The 21865-nt window shown below is 36.7% G+C and overlaps 1 protein-coding gene across 1 annotated transcript in view; it reads right to left on the reverse strand.

The window, feature by feature from the left end:
* LOC123535965 (uncharacterized) overlaps positions 1-17034 on the reverse strand; it is a 28675-nt gene extending 11641 nt beyond the window's left edge. Inside the window, exons 1-5 of the mRNA XM_045318737.2 lie at positions 16912-17034; positions 13292-13457; positions 10767-10881; positions 4476-4678; positions 2176-2270 (exon numbers count right to left, since the gene is read on the reverse strand). Coding sequence (XP_045174672.2) covers positions 2176-2270; positions 4476-4678; positions 10767-10881; positions 13292-13455 — 577 coding nt within the window. The 5' untranslated portion in view covers positions 13456-13457; positions 16912-17034. The remainder of the gene's footprint in view (positions 1-2175; positions 2271-4475; positions 4679-10766; positions 10882-13291; positions 13458-16911) is intronic.
* Positions 17035-21865: the final 4831 nt, after the last annotated feature.

The following is a 21865-nucleotide window of genomic DNA, read 5'->3' on the forward strand; positions in this document are numbered from 1 at the left end:
ATCAAAATCCCTTCATGCATGAAGAAGATATGCTCCGGACAAATTTTTTTAAGAAAATATGATAAAGGGGAATAACTCAAAAAATAGGCAAGGTAGAGTTATTGTTCTTGCACACTGCACTTCCTCCCAATGTGTTCTATCAGTGTATGAAGTTTGAAGAAAATCCCTCAGTACTTTTGGGTTATGCTCCGGACAAAATGTTTTAAGAAAATATGATAAAGGGAATAACTCAAAAAATAGGCAAGGTAGAGTTATTGTTCTTGCACACTGCACTTCCTCCCAATGTGTTCTATCAGTGTATGAAGTTTGAAGAAAATCCCTCCAGTACTTTTGGAGTTATGCTCCAGACAAAATTTTTTCTTGTATCCTTTGACCTCTAAGTGTGACCTTGACCTTAGACCTAGGAACCTGGTTCTTGCGTATGACACTCCGCCTCGTGGTGGTAAACATTTGTGCCAAGATATATCAAAATCCCTCCATGCATGAAGAAGATATGCTCCGGACAAATTTTTTTAAGAAAGTATGATAAAGGGGAATATCTCAAAAAATAGGCAAGGTAGAGTTATGTTCTTGCACACTGCACTTCCTCCCAATGTGTTCTATCAGTGTATGAAGTTTGAAGAAAATCCCTCCAGTACTTTTGGGGTTATGCTCCGGACAAAATGTTTTAAGAAAATATGATAAAGGGGAATAACTCAAAAAATAGGCAAGGTAGAGTTATTGTTCTTGCACACTGCACTTCCTCCCAATGTGTTCTATCAGTGTATGAAGTTTGAAGAAAATCCCTCAAGTACTTTTGGAGTTATGCTCCGGACAAAGATCGTTGCGGACGGACGGACGGACGGACGGAGAGCATTTCTAATATCCCCTTCACCTTTGGTGGGGGGATAAAAAACAGATGAAACAGCTTTTCAAATATGCCTGTACTTACATGGTTAGAAAAGCACTACTTTTAATATTGCACAGAAACATATACAGTTAGAACATTAAAGGGAGGTAATAACAAGAGCTGTCCGTAAGACAGCCAAGCTCGACTATTCGAAATATTGTCCCAGAAGCAGGAAAATATTACCTAAAAAGGTTAAATATCAAAAGATTTTTAAGTTCAAAAAGGGACATAATTTGACCAAAATGCATAGCAGAGTTACGGGACTTGCTGTTATCAACTAGTTTTATAACCCCGAAGGCACATGTAAAGTTTCAATTCAATATCTGCATTAGTTTTGGAGATAGTAACTTGCATGTAAAACTTTAACCAGAATTTTCTACGTCCAAAAGGGGGCATAATTTGCCCAAAATACATGTCAGAGTTATGGGACTTGACCCAGTGAGGTTGGTAATTGATGTAGAAAAAGAAAAAATAAGTTTCAACTCTATATGCCTTTGAGTAATAGCTGTATGTACTTGCACACAAAACAACCAGGATTTTCTAAGTCCAAAAGGGGGCATAATTTGCTCAAAATACATGTCAGAGTTATGGGACTTGACCCAGTGAGGTTGGTAATTGATCTAGAGAAAGAAAAAATAAGTTTCAAATCTATATGCCTTTTAGTATTAGCTATATGTACCTGCACGCAAAACTTTAACCAGAATTTTCTAAGTCCAAAAGGGGGCACAATTTGGCCAAAATGAAGGTCAGAGTTATGGGACTTGCTGCTATCAACTAGTTTTATAACCCCAAAGACACATGTGAAGTTTCAATTCAATATCTGCATTAGTTTTGGAGATAGTAACTTGCATGTAAAACTTTAACCGGAAGTCCAAAAGGGGGCATAATTTGCTCAAAATACTTGTCAGAGTTATGGGACTTGACCCAGTGAGGTTGGTAATTGACCTAGAAAAAGAAAAAATAAGTTTCAAAGCTATATGCCTTTAAATGATAGCTGTATGTACTTGCATGCAAAAACTTAACCAAGGTGTGACGCCGACGCCAACGTGAGTAGAATAGCTAGACTATTCTTTGAATAGTCGAGCTAATAAACAATAGATTCAATAAAACATTCTAGTATATTCAGCAATATTTAAACCTTTGACAAATGTTAAAGAAAGTAATAATCAGAAATAGGATTTAACAAGAAATTTATGTATCTTAAATTCATAACGGAAAATGTGGCAGCTACATTTTAAACAAATGCATTATGCGCCTTTAAAGACTTAACAGGGTAAAGAACTTACCACATGAAGAAACTGGCGTCTGCTTGTACTGCTCAGCCAGTAACTTCAGTCGAGCAGGTATGACTGTCAGGGGACAACTGCTGGGTGGGGTAGTACTGTAGACAGAAAAAATCATAAACTGTTTGTGCAGCTTCACATGCCGGAAAAAAGTTTTGTTAATAGTTTTGCGCATACTTATAAATTTAATTATTAATAAATTACGAATAAATTTCAAATCTCTTTTTAATGAAAAACTGCTTCTCTGAAAATGTATTTATGGTTGTTTTAGGAGCACATGCTGATTTAACTCGATTAAGTTTCAATTTTGCTGCCCACAAGATATTTGACCTAAGCATAAACAATGAAATCTGTTACTTTCAGAGGTCAAAAAAGGCCTGTGACTGAGCAATTTTGATGTATCAGCAAACAAGATATTATGACAAGAGCACCGCCTACGGGTGTATTATTTCATCACAGGCTCTACCTGGGTAGAACCGCCAACATTCCATAAGCCAGCTGGATAGCTTCCTCACAAGAGGAATTCAACGCCTCGAGTGAGGCTCGAACCCATATCGGTGAGGGGCTAGTGATTTGAAGTCAGTGACCTTAACTATTCGGCCAAGGAGTCCATGACAAAGGCATCTCTAATCCAACAACAACAGGAATACAATTTTACCAAAGAACAAGAGTGCAAGAATGTCACAGCAAATTTCTTTACTCTAGCACCTGTATTTGCAAATGGAATTTTAACTTTGTGGTAATTTTTGTAATAACTAAGTGTTTTGTTTTTCTTAGTCCACAAAAAAACTCCTTACCAGGTAGAGATACCTTAAAATACACCTAAAATTGGAAAGTAACATCTATGTTGTACCACAGAAAAGTGGTCTTGGTTTTTCCCTACGCTCAATTATAAAAAAGTTACAATATAAGTTATTTATAGTAACAACTAAGGGAAGTTAATCTTAAAAAAAAAAAAAAAAAAAAAAAAAAAAAAAAAAAAAATCAAAAAAAAAAAAATGTAAGTCCTCACAAAAATCTTTACCAGGTAGAGACTGGTCAAAATACACCTCAAAATTGGATGTAGCATGCATGTTGTACTACAGAAAAGTGGTCTCGATTTTTCCCTACGACTAGTAATGAAAAACTTACAATATAAGCTATTTATAGTAACAACAAAGGGAAGTAATTCTAAAGAAGGGAACTGCACATGACACTTCGTCTCATGATGATGTATAATTGTGTCAAGTTACATCAAAATCCCTCCATGCATGAAGAAGAAATGCTTCGGACAAAGTCATTCTTGTATCTGACCTTTGGCCTCTAAGTGTGACCTTGACCTTAGACCTAGGGACCTGGTTCTTGCGCATGACACTACGTCTCGTGGTGGTGAACATTTGTGCCAAGTTATATCAAAATCCCTCTATGCATGAAGAAGAAATGCTCCGGACAAGGTTTTCATTCTTGTATCCTTTGACCTCTAAGTGTCACCTTGACCTTAGACCTAGAGACCTGGTTCTTGCGCATGACACTCCGCCTCATGGTGGTGAACATTTGTGCCAAGTTATATCAAAATCCCTCTATGCATGAAGAAGAAATGCTCCGGACAAAGTTTTCATTCTTGTATCCTTTGACCTCTAAGTGTGACCTTCACCTTAGACCTAGGGACCTGGTTCTTGCGCATGACACTCCTTCTCATGATGATGAACAATTGTGCCAACTTTCATCAAAATCCCTCTATGCATGAAGAAGATATGCTCCGTACAAAGTCATTCTTGAATTTGACCTTTGACCTCTAAGTGTGACCTTGACCTTAGACCTAGGGACCTGGTTCTTGCGCATGACACTCCGTCTCATGATGGTGAACAACTGTGCCAAGTTTCATCAAAATCCCTTCATGCATGTAGAAGATATGCTCCGGACAAGGTCTGTGGACGCCGCCCACCTGCCCGCCCGCCAGGGGCGTTCCCATAATACGTCCCGTTTTTCAAACGGGCGTATAAAAACTTATTACAATGAACAATTGAGCTGTGCCATGAGAAAACCAACATAGTGGGTTTGCGACCAGCATGGATCCAGACCAGTCTGTGCATCCGCGCAGTCTGGTCAGGATCCATGCTGTTCGCTAACGGGTTCTCTAATTTCAATAGGCTTTGAAAGCAAACAGCATGGATTCTGACCAGACTGCGCGGATGCGCAGGCTGGTCTGGATCCATGCTGGTCGCAAAGCCACTATGTTGATTTTCTCATGGCACGGCTCAGTTATCTTCTTTGTGAGAAGCTGAATCCTACAAAGAAAGAAAACATAAAAAGAAACAAATTACCTTCTTTGTGTGAAGTTGAAACTTTCAGACGGAGGTGGCGAGATAGCTGCCGACCAGGGAATCGTAGACATTACTGGTGCACCTGACTTTTCCACTGGAGGCAGAGGCTGACCCATAGGGTTAGGTGGGTGTGCGAGGTTTGGCTGATGTGTGGGGGCAGTATACTGTTGCAGGGGTGGACCAGTATAATGAAGCAGCTGGCCCTGGTGAATACATGTCAAAGATGAAGTACGCAGTTGTTATTTGTATTTATAAAGCACATGTATTTTAGTCAAATACAACACAGATGTACTGGTAATATCATTTATCACATGTTTGACATCCTTTTATGTATTACAGACATTGGTCAACTTGACTAGGTCTATATCAGTTAAGAAAAAGACGGAATTTTGACGCTACAGCAGGAAAAGCTTACATGCGATAAAAAGAATATTACATCTGTGTCTTTCCACATTGAATTTATTAAACTTGATCAATAAAATCGATAAAATACTTGGCAGAGCCTAGCATTTTACAGTTTTATTGATGTTAAGCAAGTTTATGAATACAGCTGTAAAGCCTCAAATTTTACAGGTAACAACATTTGTACAATGGAATGATAAACATCAAATTCATATCCTGACTTTATCCTGTCCATAAGACAGCACTCAAGACTATTCAACAACTTCAGAGTTAAACAAGGGCCATAACTTGGCAAGACTTCTGTAACCTAGTTATTTTATTACAATTCATCACATCAAAATTTTATTTAATTTATATGGGAAAACTGATGAAAATACTATACTTTAAATTTTCCTTTGATAATTACAGTAGAAACTCCAAAAACCAGACCCTGTCCGGACCAAATCAAAAGTCCGGTTTTCAGAGGATTCTGCACAAATTTCTGAGAGGATTTATATATGTATATTCTTATTTATTTCATCTTAATGTATCACATTCAATGTCTTGTAGGTTTTTTTCTTTTCCCAAATCTGCTGTACATAGTGCTTGTAGTCTCTGTTATATATTAAAACTGAATAGTTTTTAAACGTGAAAAAAAATCACTTAAAATGCTACTTTATAATGAAAAGAATGTTTCGCTTATCGTTGGGACATAAATAGAGCAAAGCATCTATTATCGACCCTTTTAGCTATAATATTATGTGCTCCGTAAATTTGTCATCCGATTTTCCGCAAAATAGTACCATTTGAAAGAACGTTTTTCATTGGTCATCATCAGTACTTTCAGTGACTCTTTAAGAAAATATATCCCATGAAAATATTTGCTACATTTTATACAATAAGTGTAGCATATATCGACCCTTGCATCATTTATCGACCCCCAATTAATATTTTAAAAAAAATTTCGAGCTAAAGAACTTTATTTTGCGACAAACAGATAACATGTCATTCCAATACAATTCAAAATACACACAGATGATATTTCATTCTTATACCAATTGGAATCTTGCATAAAACCATTGTTTTTTTACCGATTTTGGGCATGCACACACAAACAAGGAGATTCTCGTGAGCACGCGCTGATGGTAAACGATTTGGATATGCTGTTGCGGGTCAAATGTAAGCAAGTTAGAGATCCCGAATCAGTTTTGGCCGAAGTCGAAAGGTCCGAGATTTATAATATCTTTTCATCCACCTATTATATTTTTTTTAAATTTATTTGTAGATCCTATCAACTATGTTTGGTTTTAATATAATCGGAGTTGCTGTTGATGAAATCAAATCTTTGATCGAGACGGGGCGGGTGGAAAGCAAACTTTTTTAAAGATGATTTCAAAAAGTAAAATAAGGCGTAGATGTTTCATTAAGGGAATACTTACGAAGGTTGTTTGTATCGATTTCCATCATACAATGTTAACATTTAAAAAGTGCAAGTGCCCGAATGAATCACGCAGCACCTATCGGTACGAGTATGTTGTGTAAGGATGCTGTACATACAGTGCCGAGTTAAAAGCTAGAGTTTTCATTATAGAGCTATACCGAATATAGGCCTATCGAAGAAATCGGGACTCGCACTAAGTTTCCATAAATATGAAAAGAAATTACCACGTCAAAAAATGCTAGATCTACATTCGTAAATGTCTGCTTGACATGTTAAAATATACAAAGTAAATGTGGCCCCGGAAAGGCATAAATTTATAAAACACGTGCCCAGCCGACTTCGATGTAATTGTCTCCGATATTTACAGCACTTGTATTTTATGCAAGAATAGCGCATGTTTCATTTGTTAAACAACATCTGCAGAATCTATCGGGCCTACAGCTTGGCTTTCATCATCATACAGATTGGTTCAACTGCAAGGCAGACCGATTTCGCAGACTGACATAATTTACTGTATATCTTTATATTTTTTATGTAAATTATCATATAGTTTATTTGCGTTATCAACATGTAAATGTAATAATATATTGGCGTTATCAACATGTAAATGTAATCAAATCTGTTATGAAACTTGAAATAAAGTCGGGGTCGATAAATGATACAATGTATAAATAGCGTAACGTATTATCGACCCTGCTATTACTGTTAATTAAACCGAAATTATTGGATATTTCAGTCATTTTTATCGATCTACTTTCTATCTTTGGAATAACTTTTCATAAAATAACTTCAGAAACAGAAAATAATAATACATGAGATTGTCAAAAATTTCACACCCTCCTTATTTGCGACAATAATTTTCGACCAATTTTTTTCAAAGCTCTCCTGGTAGCAAAACTAGGCCAATAAACAAATTCTGCGAAGAGGTATGATGACGTCATAAACTGCCTTATAATTTATTTTACTACATGTGACAAAATATGCAGATATGAAGGAGAACTCGAGAGGGGTCGATATATGAAGGGGGTCGACATTAGATGCAGTTGCTCTAGTCTAGCTCCTATAAATCAAGGAACAGGCATCATGTGAATATCGATATTTTATAATTCATACTAATACCAATAATAACTAATAAGAATAGGAACTTTTTCATATTAAACTAGAGCCATCACTAAAGGTGATGAATGTACCCCCCGCATGCACTGACACAGTACATTGCAATTTGACGCACACAAGATTGCATAATTATGTGGACTGTATGTATATAGACTGTATGTATACAGTAAAGTAACAAAAAACAAAGTCCCATAACCATGCAGAATATTTATCTAAAAGAATGTAACATGCATCATGCACAACCAGAGTTGGTACTGATCACTTGTGTGAAGTTTCATTAAATTGTGTGTAAGGGTTTGGTAGATCAGGCACGCACAAGATTGCATATGCAGACTGTATGTACATAGTATGTTAACAAGAAACAAAGTCCCATAACTCTGCAATTTTTGTCGCTGAAAGAACCTAACATGCCCCATGCACAACTACTGTTGTTACTGATCACTTGATCACTTGTGTGAAGTTTCATTAAATTGTGTCAAGGGGATGAGGAGAGATGGTGTGTACAAGATTGTGTCTATGTATATAGTATAGTAACAAAAAAACAAAGTCCCATAACTCTGCAAAATTTTTTTCTGAAAGAACCTAACATGCCCCATGCACACCTACTGTTGTTACTGATCACTTGTGTGAAGTTTCATTAAATTGTGTCAAGGGGATGAGGAGAGATGGTGCACACAAGATTGTGTCTATGTATATAGTATAGTAACAAAAAAACAAAGTCCCATAACTCTGTAAATTTTTTTTCTAAAAGAACCTAACATGCCCCATGCACAACTACTGTTGGTACTGATCACTTGTGTGGAGTTTCATTAAATTGTGTCAAGGGGATGAGGAGAGATGGTGCGCACAAGATTGTGTCTATGTATATAGTATAGTAACAAAAAAACAAAGTCCCATAACTCTGCAATTTTTTTTTCTAAAAGAACCTAACATGCCCCATGCACAACTACTGTTGGTACTGATCACTTGTGTGAAGTTTCATTAAATTCTGTCAAGGGGATAAGGAGAGATGGTGCGCACAAGATTGCGTCTACGGACAGACGGCCAGACGGACAGACAGACAGACAACCTGAAACCAGTATACCCCCCTTACAACTTTGTTGTCGGGGGGGGGGGGGGGGGGGGGGTACAAAAATGGTGTGATTTTATGAAACATCACCTGTACACCAACAGATCAATTTAACTTCTCCCTATTACATTAAAATGTCTTGCACTTTATAAACTTATCTTTTATAGCTAATATACAAAATACAAACACACAGACAAATGTTTTTCACACCTACCAAGGTAACATTTGTGACTGGTACTTGATAATCAACAAGAGCTGTCCGTAAGACAGCCAAGCTCGACTATTCGAAATATTGTCCCAGAAGCAGGAAAATATTACGCAAAAAGGTTATATATCAAAAGAGTTTTAAGTTCAAAAGGGGAAATAATTTGACCAAAATGCATACCAGTTATGGGACTTGCTGCTATCAACTAGTTTTATAACCCCTAAGGCACATGTGAAGTTTCAATTCAATATCTGCATTAGTTTTGGAGATAGAAACTTGCATGTAAAACTTTAACCAGAATTTTTAAAGTGCAAAAGAGGGCATAATTTGCCCAAAATACATGCCAAAGTTATGGGACTTGACCCAGTGAGGTTGGTAATTGATCTAGAAAAAGAAAAAATAAGTTTCAAATCTATATGCCTTTTAGTAATAGCTGTATGTACTTGCACGCAAAACTTTAACCAGAATTTGCCAAGTCCAAAAGGGGACATAATTTGGCCAAAATGAAGGTCAGAGTTATTGGACTTGCTGCTATCAACTAGTTTTATAACCCCGAAGACACATGTGAAGTTTCAAATCAATATCTGCATTAGTTTTGGAGATAATAACTTGCATGTAAAACTTTAACCAAAATTTTCTAAGTCTAATAGGGGGCATAATTTGCTCAAAAAACATGTCAGAGTTATGGGACTTGACCCAGTGAGGTTGGTAATTGATCTAGAAAAAGAAAAAATAAGTTTCAAATATATATGCCTTTTAGAAATAGCTGTATGTACTTGCACGCAAAACTTTAACCAGAATTTTCTAAGTCCAAAAGGGGGCATAATTTGGCCAAAATGAAGGTCAGAGTTATAGGACTTGCTGCTATCAACTAGATTTATAACCCCGAAGACACGTGAAGTTTCAAATCAATATCTGCATTAGTTTTAGAGATAGTAACTTGCATGTAAAACTTTAACCAAAATTTTCTAAGTCTAAAAGGGGGCATAATTTGCTCAAAATACATGTCAGAGTTATGGGTCTTGACCCAGTGAGGTTGATAATTGATCTTGAAAAAGAAAAAATAAGTTTCAAATCTATATGCCTTTTAGAAATAGCTGTATGTACTTGCACGCAAAACTTTAACCAGAATTTTCTAAGTCCAAAAGGGGGCATAATTTGGCCAAAATGAAAGTCAGAGTTATGGGACTTGCTGCTATCAACTAGTTTTATAACGCCGAAGACACATGTGAAGTTTCAAATCAATATCTGCATTAGTTTTGGAGATAGTAACTTGCATGTAAAACTTTAACCAAAATTTTCTAAGTCCAAAAGGGGGCATAATTTGCTCAAAATACATGTCAGAGTTATGGGACTTGACCCAGAGAGGTTGGTAATTGACCTAGAAAAAGAAAAAATAAGTTTCAAAGCTATATGCCTTTAATTGATGGCTGTATGTACTTGCATGCAAAAACTTAACCAAGGTGTGACGCCGACGCGGACGCCGACGCCAGGGTGAGTAGAATAGCTAGACTATTCTTCGAATAGTCGAGCTAAAAATTGTCACCTGCTTGAGGTTATGTTTTTAAAATCAATTCAATGTGATAATACACATAAGTTTTGACACTTGCTGTCCGGTTTTCAGAGGATTTTTTTCGTACAATATTTCTTTGTGGCTATGAAAAACCGTCCAGTTTTCAGAATTCAAAGTTTCAGGTATTCAGAGTCCTTTTTTAACTGTACTTATAAGGGAAAAACTTGGGACTTTGAAAATCGTCCAATTTTCAGAGGATTCGGGTTTTTGGAGTGTCCAGTTTTCTGAGTTTCTACTGTATATAGGTTTTGGTGCTTTATCATGAAAAATCAGCAATAACAAAGTAACAAAATGCAATATAATATGATAACTGTTTTTTGCATAGTCTGAAATCGTAAATAAAAGATATAAATGTCTGCAATTCCATGGAATTCAGGAAAGTAACTTTAACCAAGCTCTGGACAAAGTCACAGACACCTATGCAAGAGCGAGTTAGATAGCTCTTTATATTCTTCATACAGTAGAACTAAAATGCTGCAGCATAAATGAAGGAAAAGTTTTAATACCTGAACTGGAGTGGGCATATTCTGTACATGTGGATATACTGGCACACCTATAGCAGGTCCAGCTGACTGGGCTGTTACAGGCTGCATGGGAGGGGGTCTTTGGTAAAAATCAGGCCTGAAAGAAAATAATCAAAGAATTTTTAACCAACATGTAACAGAGAAGAAAACTTAAGATTAAAAGCTACCATAATCCGCACTTTTATATCTGAATAGTATTTTAACTTCAATACTTCCAGCTATGGATCAAAAACTTAAATTTACAAATTTAGTACATGTTGTTCTTTCAGCAGAAATTACTCTTCTATCCAAATTTAAAAAAAATACTTGCTGATAAATTCCATGCATTAAAATAAAGAGGACAAAGCTTTCTATGTTATTGATAGAGTTTATGAAGTGAATTCTTCATGAAAAAGAAACCGATAGGGAGGGAAACAGAGCGTAGCGGAGTTACCCACCGAGGTTTCTTTTTCTCGAAGAATCTCTTCATGGACTGTCACTCTATCTGACATAGTGTGAAATCTAAGTTTGACCAGTCAGACTCATTCAGTCAACGCTCTTCAGCGTGTAGAGCCCTTCTTTGAAAATTACTGCTACAGTCACAATGAATGGTCTTCAGGAAAAGCCCCATTTTTAAAACAAGAGCTCGTCGAACACGAAATGCCCCCCTTGATGCATTCAGTAATTGCACCAAGCAATTACTGAATTTAGCAATTTAGTGAGCTAAAAAATCAAAGCCATAGTCTTTGTGGTTTGGACAAGAAGTTTTTCCCTATATAAGTCTATGTAAAATATGTGACCCCCAGGGCGGAGCCACATTTGATCCTAGGGGATTAATTTGAACAATCTTAGTAGAGGACCACTAGATGATGTCATATATAAAATATCAAAGCCCTAGGCTCTGTGGTTTTGGACAAGAGGTTTTTCAAAGTTTTTTCCTATATAAGTCTATATAAACCATGTGACCCCCGGGGTGGGGCCATATTTGACCCCAGGGAAATAATCTGAACAATCTTACCACTAGATTTTGCTACATACCAAATATCAAAGCCCTAGGCCCTATGGTTTTGGACAAGAAGATCAGAAACCGTTTTAACTGTTCCTGGCCAATGTGACCTTGACCTTTGACCTAATGACCTGAAAATCAATAGGGGTCATCTGCTGGTCATGGCCAACCTAACTATCAATTTTCCTGACACTAGGCCCAAGCATTCTAGAGTTATTGGCTGGAAACCATTTTACTGTTCCTGGTCACAGTGACCTTGACCTTTGACATACTGACCTCAAAATCAATAGGGGTCATCTGCTGGTCATGACCAACCTCCCTATCAACTTTCGTGACCCTAGGCCTAAACGTTTGTGAGTTATCATCCGGAAACCGTTTTACTGTTCAGGGTCACTGTGACCTTGAACTTTGACATACAGACCTCAAAATCAATAGGGGTCATCTGCTGGTGATGACCAACCTCCCTATCAACTTTCATGATCCTAGGCCCAAGCGTTCTTGAGTTATCATCCGGAAACAGATTGGTCTCAATTCCGACCGACCGACCGACCGACAGACATCTGCAAAACAATAAACCCCTCCTTCTCTGATGGGGGGCATAAAAATAACTCGCTCTGATTGGTCAAACAAGTAGGTAAGTTGCACACTATGTAAAAGTAGAAAAAATTTACCTGAGGATCAAAAATGGTGGGGACATAATTATGTCCTATTGATAGGGTTTTTTCTAGCTAATTTGGGAACATAGCCTATACCCCCAGAATTGGGAATTTTGATGCATAAACGTTCCGAATTGGGAAATATTTAGTCCCATAGGATATAGTAAGGATGTGTGTAAGCTCTTTCTCATACACTCGTTTCACATTGTAGAACATCTTTAACATACTTCCGTTACGAAATTGTCCATAACTTGGTAAATTTTTGTGCAATTTTGATGAATTTTTTTGCAGAATGTAGATTGGGAATTTCTGCATTAATTTTGGGGAAAATACGTACTTTTTGGCATTGGGAATATTGCCGAATAACGGCTATAAAAACTGCCGAAAAAAAAACCATGTATTGGTATAAAAAATGTGGGGACATTTTCAAAATCATGGGGACAACAACTTTTGACCATATATGTTATTGAAATTAGACAGTAACTGTAACATTACTAAAACTGAAGTCTTTATTGTAGTCCAATCATGCAACGTCCATTGATACTTTTTAAATCAATTCTCCTGAAATTTGGTGTCACTTTACTTTGTGGCTTCATCTGAATTTTCTGCACCCTAATGAACGGTTCGTACTCAGTTCCGATTGTCCCATACGCACATTCGTTCCCAAAATTTTCGTAACGTGACAAATGTTACTTCTAGACCAATTTTAGTGCGACATTTATTATCTTTACACGAGATTGTCGCACTATCGCAGCCTCGGCAGAACCCTGCTTACTAACACAAAATAACTTGTATTTTAAACATGATTCAGAACACATGATCTCCACTTTATCAAGAAAACATTACTATAAAGAATAATAATTTACGCAGGAGCTTGGTGTGAAGTAAGGATGACTTGGGGTGGTGGTACTCTGGGTGGGTAAGCATGAAAAACTGGTTGATGCACAAATGAGGACTGCTGATTTAAATACAGTGGTACCCCAGAGTGATACCCCGCACCTTGGCTTTGTCCATATACACCTGGATCCATTTCTGAAAAAATAAAAAAAAACAGTTTTACACAGTTTATGAAAGTCCCATCAACGTTCAACATAAACTCGTACCGCATTCATCCTGCAACTCCCAACTTTCATGTGGTGAAGTTGTCGAGTTACTGACCACTGCTGAATAACTGAAATAGTTTACTTGTTTACTGTACTGCTGAAAACCAGTGCTAAATCCTACTCAACAAATTCACTGACAAAACAAGAGATCACAGAGTGATCTTGGCGCCCACCAATGTGCCATTTTTGAGTGTTCCTAATTTCAAGACTTAATGACTAGCTCGAGGTCAAATTTCATTTCCATACACAACACTGGGCATGTGGTCCAAATTCGAAAGCTGTAGCTTGAGAAATGTGAAAGTAGGTCACTAGATCAATTTCAAGAACAAAGTTCTTTGTACACAAAACTATGCATGTGCATCAAGTTTGAAGGCTGTAGTTTGAGAAATCTGAAAGTAGGTTACTAGGTCAATCTTAAGGTCAAAGTTTATTTCGGTACACAAAACTATGCAAGTGGTCCAAATCTGAAGGCTGTAGCTTGAGAAATGTGAAAGTTGGTCACTAGGCCAAAATCAAGGTCAAATTACACTTTAGAACACAAATCTATGCATGTGGTCCAAATTTAAAGCCTGTACCTTCAAAAATGTGAAAGTAGGTCACTAGGTCAATGTGAAGGTCAAAGTTTGTTTCGGTACACAATCCTATGCATGTGGTCTAAATTTGAAGCCTGTAGCTACAGAAATCTGAAAGTAGGTCACTAGGTCAATCTTAAGGTCAAAGTTCATTTCGGTACACAAAACTATGCAAGTTGTCCAAATTTGAAGGCTGTAGCTCGAGAAATGTAAAAGTAGGTCACTCGGTCAAGATCAAGGTTGAATTTAATTTCGGAACACAGAACTATGCATATGGTCCAAATTTGAAGCCAGTACCTTCAAAAATGTGAAATAGGTCACTAGGTCAATGTAAAGGTCAAGGTTTGTTTCGGTACACAAAACTATGCATGTGGTCCAAATTTGAAGCCTGTACCTTCAAAAATGTGAAAGAAGGTCACTAGGTCAATGTCAAGGTCAAAGTTTTTTTCAGTGCACAAACTATGCGTGTGGTCCAAATTTGAAGGCTGTAGCTACAGAAATGTGAAAGTAGGTCACTAGGTCAAAATCAAGGTCAACTCATGTCAAGGTTCATCTTGTCACTCAAAACCATACATGTGGTCCAAATCTGAATGTTGTAGGTTATTGACAAGAAGATTTTAAAAGCTTTACCCTATACAAGTCTATATGAACCATGTGACCCCAAGGGCGGGGCCATATTTGACCCTAAGGGGGATAATTTGAACAAACTTGGTAGAGAACCACTAGATGATGCTACATTACAAATGCCAAAGCCCTAGTCTTTGTGGTTTGGACCAGAAGATTCTCATAGTTTTTCCCTATATAAGTCTATGTAAACCATGTGACCCCCGGGACGGGGCCATATTTGACCCTAGGGGGATAATTTGAACAATCTTAGTAGAAGACCACTAGATGATGTCACATACAAAATATCAAAGCTCTAGGCCCTGTGGTTTTGAACAAGAGGCTTTTCAAAGTTTTTCCCTATATAAGTCTATATAAACCATGTGACCCCCAGGGCGGGGCCATATTAGACCCAAGGGGGGATAATTTGAATCATCTTGGTAGAGAACCACTAGATGATGCTTCTTACCAAATATCAAAGCCCTAGGCTCTGTGGTTTTGGACAAGAAGATTTTCAAAGTTTTTCCCTATATAAATCTATGTAAATTATAGAAATAAACAAAGGGCCATAACTCATTCAAAAATTGTTGAACCAGTCTGATTTTCAGGGGGACACAACTAGGGTACCGATACATCATTCTGACAAAGTTTGGTCAAAATCCCCCTGGTAGTTTCTGAGAAGATGCGATAACGAGAAATTGTTAACGGACGGACGGACGTACGGAAGGACGACGGACCACGGACGCAGAGTGATTTGAATAGCCCACCATCTGATGATGGTGGGCTAAAAAAATGTTAGACTAAACAAGAGCTGTCCGTAAGACAGCTAAGCTCGACTATTCGAAATATTGTCCCAGAGGCAGGAAAATATTACCTAAAAAGGTTAAATATCAAAAAAGTTTTAAGTTCAAAAGGGGGAATAATTTGACCAAAATGCATATCAGTTATAGGACTTGCTGCTATCAACTAGTTTTATAACCCCTAAGGCACATGTGAAGTTTCAATTCAATATCTGCATTAGTTTTGGAGATAGAAACTCGCATGTAAAACTTTAACCAGAATTTTCCAAGTCCAAAAGGGGGCATAATTTGGCCAAAATACATGCCAGAGTTATGGAACTTGATCCAGTGAAGTTAGTAATTGATCTAGAAAAAGAAAAAATAAGTTTCAAATCTATATGCCTTTTAGTAATAGCTGTATGTACTTGCACGCAAAAACTTTAACCAGAATTTGCCAAGTCCAAAAGGGGGCATAATTTGGCCAAAATGAAGGTCAGAGTTATGGGACTTGCTGCTATCAACTAGTTTTATAACCCCGAAGACACATGTGAAGTTTCAAATCAATATCTGCATTAGTTTTGGAGATAATAACTTGCATGTAAAACTTTAACCAAAATTTTCTAAGTCTAAAAGGGGGCATAATTTGCTCAAAAAACATGTCAGAGTTATGGAACTTGACCCAGTGAGGTTGGTAATTGATCTAGAAAAAGAAAAAATAAGTTTCAAATCTATATGCCTTTTAGAAATAGCTGTATGTACTTGCACACAAAACTTTAACCAGAATTTGCTAAGTCCAAAAGGGGGCATAATTTGGCCAAAAAGAAGGTCAGAGTTATGGGACTTGGTGCTATCAACTAGTTTTATAACCCCGAAGACACATGTGAAGTTTCAAATCAATATCTCAATTAGTTTTGGAGATAATAACTTGCATGTAAAACTTTAACCAAAATTTTCTAAGTCTAAAAGGGGGCATAATTTGCTCAAAATACATGCCAGAGTTATGGGTCTTGACCCAATGAGGTTGGTAATTGATCTTGAAAAAGAAAAAATAAGTTTCAAAGCTATATGCCTTTAATTGATGACTGTATGTACTTGCATGCAAAAACTTAACCAAGGTGTGACGCCGACGCCAGGGTGAGTAGAATAGCTAGACTATTCTTCGAGTAGTCGAGCTAAAAATGTTAGACTATCAGCAGGATGCTTTTGGATACAGGGTTACACCAGACAACAGCAGGTTAAAGCAGGTCACAATAATAACAAAATCTCAATTTCAGCTGAATGCTTTGGGATACAGTGTTACACTAGGCAACAGGATCGGCTGTCAAGTGTCTGTGCTATTTGCCTCACCCCACCCACTCTTTACACAACGTTTCCAGTTCGAATCGAACAAATTCCCAGTTATTGCAAAATAAGCCAAGAGTATTCATACTTATATTTTGATAGCGTGTGCATTCATAGCCCCATTTCCTTTAATCTATGTCTGAATTATGTTTGTAGACAGAATTTTGCACAACAGCTTGACAAAAAAATAAATAAACTTAGAGTAACTTCCCCTTTCCCGCCTTTAAGAGTCTGGAATGTTTCATTTTTTTTCAGAGGGGCGCAAGACCTGTGAAAATATTTATTTCTTTATTATTTTGACGATATTTAAAAATACAAGTTAGCCATGCAAACATGTGTTATCAGAGTTATTAAAGGTATGTGATACGGTATTATAATATACCTGGGAAATATTAATAGGCGTTAAGTTGGTCTGCAGTCTGCAGTTTGCAGTTCGCAATTCGAATTGCAAACCGCAAACTGTTTTGCATTTTGCAGATCGAATTGCAAAATGGATTTTTAATTTGCAATACAAGATGTATATGATCCATGATATGCTTTCCAAGAAAGATGTTAATGACGGTTTTGAAACATTGCATTTTAAAGATTTTAAAGTTTCAATCTAAGTTGCGTTTCGTAATTTGAATTGCAAACTTCAAAATATTTGGTATTTTGCAGTTCGAATTGCAAAATGAATTTGTATTTTGCTTTTCAGAATTCAAGATTTCAATATCAATTGAGCTTTGTAATTTGAATAGCAAATTTAACGTTTCAATTTTAGTTGCGTTTTATAATTTAAATTGCAAACTGCAAAATATTTTATATTTTGCAGTTCAAATTGCAAAATGAATTTTTGTTTTGCGTTTCAAAATTCAAGATTTCAATGTCGATTGCGCATTGAAATTTGAATTGCAAACTGCAAAATATTTTGCATTTTGCACTTCGAATTGCAAAATTAATTTTTACATTAGATTCAATATATGTATTGAACTGCGATTAAATTTCTCAGAAACATGGTGTTGTTTGGGGCTTTTCAGGCTAGAAAATTTAACGTTTCAATCTAATTTTCGCTTTGTACTTTGAATTGCAAACTGCAAAATATTTCAAAATATATGCAAAATATCGCATATAACCATCAATATCTACAATATCATACATATTTATATTTGTTTCTGATACAGAACAATATGAGATTCTGTTTCAAGTAACTGACATTCAGTGAGGCCCAAAACAATAACAGCTTTCTCGGAAAGCAATCGCGGTTCATACAAGTCTTGAATTACAAAATAAAAAAACATTTTGCAATTCGAATCGCAAACTGCAAAACAGTTGGTGGTTTTCAATTCGAATCGCAATCTGCTAAACAGCTTGCAGTTTGCAATTCGATCTGCAAAATGCAAAATAGTTTGCGTTTTGCAATTCGAATTGCGAATTGCGAACTGCAAACTGCAAACTGCAGACCAACTTAACGCCTATGAAATATTAATGTTATAATATTGAAATTCTACATTCCTCCTAGTTAATGCATAATATATGGAACGCCAAAGTAACAGAAACCTAACTAAACATCCGTCAACTTCCACGTGTAAGTCAAAGAGCTATGTATCCGACTTCAACGACTGCCTGTTGCAAATATATTATAGACTACAGGCCTGGCTTATTTTTTTTCACCAGGCAGAATGAACATAGATCCCGGAAATTTCACATGCATGCATAGGCCTATCCGCTGAAAAGATTTCTTGTTTATAAATATAAACAAGACATTTCCTTAAAACTTTGGATTTTGTTCGATTTTTTTTTCAGGCTAAATCTTAACTTGTTAGAATGTTTCTCGTTTTCAGAGAAACATTGTAGGCCTAAATATATATTAAAAGCCATGCTCATTCCTTTAATAACAAAAATTAAACTGTCAGGCTGATGTAGAAATAGGCCTAAACGGAACAAGAGCACCGCCTTGCGGGTGCAGACGCTCATCTGATTTTTTTTTGTCTCTGTAAATATTGTCATACCCATGACTTTCTAAGTCCAAAAGGGGCCATAATTCTTGCAAAAAAAAGCGATGTATAGTTACGGTACTAGCTGTGCAGAGTCAGCATTAAAATTTTGCGTCAAGTTTTAAAGCAATAGCTTTGACCGTTAAGATAAAAAGTTTACCTAAACGCAAAACTTAAGCCAAGAAATCTGATATTTTCTAAGTCTAAAAGGGGCCATAATTCTTGCAAAAAGCAGGATGGAGTTATGTTTCTTGCTGTACAGAGTCAGCTTTTGATGGTGAACATGTGTTGCAAGTTTTAAATTAGCATTTAATAGGAGAAAATTAAGCTGACCTAAACACAAAACTTAACCAAGAAATCTGATTTTCTAAGTCCAAAAGAGGAACAAGTGTTGCAAGTTTTAAAGCAATAGCTTTGATAGTTTAAGAGAAAAGTTGACTTAAACATAAAACTTAACGAAGAAATTTCGGATATTTTCTAAGTCCAAAAGGGGCCATAATTCTTGCAAAAAGCAGGATGGAGTTATGTTTCTTGCTGTACACAGTCAGCTGTTGATGGTGAACAAGTGTTGCAAGTTTTAAAGCAATAGCTTTGATAGTTTATGAGAAACCTCATCATTTGTTTTCAAAAAAAATCAAATGAGCTAAAAATCAACCTACTTATTTACATCTGTTGTTTTTTTCCAGCAAGGTTAGTTCTATTTGTCCATCGGACGTTGGGGTATCCGTTTATCCAGTGTGATATGAAACAAGAGGACCATGATGGTCCTGAATCGCTCACCTCTTCCCACATGACCCAGTTGATAAACATTCAGACCAACTTTCATACAGATCCCATGAAAAATATGGCCTCTAGAGAGGTCACAACGTTTTTTCATTATTTGACCTATGACCTACTTTTTGAAGGCACGTGACCCACTTTCGAACTTGATCTAGATATCATCAAGATGAACATTCTAACCAATTTTTCATGAAGACCCATTCACAGATATGGCCTCCAGAGAGGTCACAAGGTTTTTCTATTTTTAGACCTACTGACCTAGTTTTTGACCGTACATGACCCTGTTTCGAACTTGACCTAGATATCATCAAGATGAACATTCAGACCAACTTTCATACAGATCCCATGAAAAATATAGCCTCTAGAGGGGTCACAAGGTTTTTCTATTATTTGACCTACTGACCTAGGTTTTGATGGCACGTGACCCACTTTCGAACTTGACCTAGATATTATCAAGATGAACATTCAGACCAACTTTCATACAGATCCCATGAAAAATATAGCCTCTAGAGGGGTCACAAGGTTTTTCTATTATTTGACCTACTGACCTACTTTTTGAAGGCACGTGACCCACTTTCGAATTTGACCTAGATATCATCAAGGTGAACATTCTGACCAATTTTCATGAAGATCTCATGAAATATATGACCTCTAGAGAGGTCACAAGGTTTTTCTATTTTTAGACCTACTGACCTAGTTTTAGAGTTTCGAACTTGACCTAGATATCATCAAGATGAACATTCAGACCAACTTTCATACAGATCCCATGAAAAATATGGTCTTTAGAGAGGTCACAAGGTTTTTCTATTATTTGACCTACTGACCTAGTTTTTGATGGCACGTGACCCACTTTCGAACTTGATCTAGATATCATCAAGATGAACATTCAGACCAACTTTCATACAGATCCCATGAAAAATATAGCCTCTAGAGAGGTCACAAGGTTTTTCTATTATTTGACCTACTGACCTAGTTTTTAATGGCACGTGACCCACTTTCGAACTTGACCTAGATATCATCAACGTGAACATTCTGACCAATTTTCATGAAGATCTCATGAAATATATGGCCTCTAGAGAGGTCACAAGGTTTTTCTATTTTTAGACCTACTGACCTAGTTTTAGACCGTACGTGACCCAGTTTCGAACTTGACCTAGATATCATCAAGATGAACATTCAGACCAAATTTCATACAGATCCCATGAAAAACATGGCCTTTAGAGAGGTCACAAGGTTTTTCTATTATTTGACCTACTGACCTAGTTTTTGATGGCACGTGACCCAGTTTTGAACTTGACCTAGATATCATCAAGGTTAATGTTCTGACCAATTTTCATGAAGATCTTGTTTAATATATGGCCTCAAGAGAGGTCACAAGGTTTTTCTATTTTTAGATCTACTGACCTAGTTTTTGATGGCACGTGACCCAGTTTCGATCTTAACCTAGATATCATCAAGGTCAACATTCTGACCAATTTTCATGAAGATCTTTTGAAATATATGGCCTCTAGAGAGGTCACAAGGTTTTTCTATTTTTAGACCTACTGACCTAGTTTTTGATGGCATGTGACCCAGTTTCGAACTTGACCTAGATATCATCAAGATGAACATTCTGACCAACTTTCATAAAGATCCCATAAAAAATGTGACCTCTAGAGTGGTCACAAGCAAAAGTTTACGGACGGACGCACGGACGACGGACGCAGCGTGATCACAAAAGCTCACCTTGTCACTATGTGACAGGTGAGCTAAAAAATAGTTACCTATTAGAACAAACCGTAACAAGAATTGTCAGCAGAAGCGAGGGTGTGGAATGTTTGACGGTCTATCTTCACACAGTAAAGTAAAAAAAACATACATACTAATTTTAAGGGACCAGATAATATTAAAACCAAGAATATCAAAGCTTTTTTATGGTGAGGCGAGGATGGTTGTATAGTCTTCAGCTTTTAAAGCAAGAGATGGGGGGGGGGGGGGGGTGAATTGTTAAAACAATACATTTAATCATCGTGTCATGTTTTTATGCAGGAATAACGGCAATACACGTTTGTTTTGTGTATTAAGGTCTGCAAAAGTCCTTGGGATGTGTTGGTGACCTCGACCTTATACTAACAATCTTGAGAGCGTTTGCAGACGTCAATACAAACAAAAAACAACAATGTGTATTATCCCTAATTTGAGAGTTAAAAAAATACACCCCAGTGTCTGCCTGCTTCCTCTTCATTTTGGTTTCACATCTCATTTACATCGAAATAAAAACATGAGGTATGGAATCAAAATTTGCATACC

Source organism: Mercenaria mercenaria, chromosome 17 (assembly GCF_021730395.1).
Source record: "Mercenaria mercenaria strain notata chromosome 17, MADL_Memer_1, whole genome shotgun sequence".
Classification (NCBI taxonomy): domain Eukaryota; kingdom Metazoa; phylum Mollusca; class Bivalvia; order Venerida; family Veneridae; genus Mercenaria; species Mercenaria mercenaria.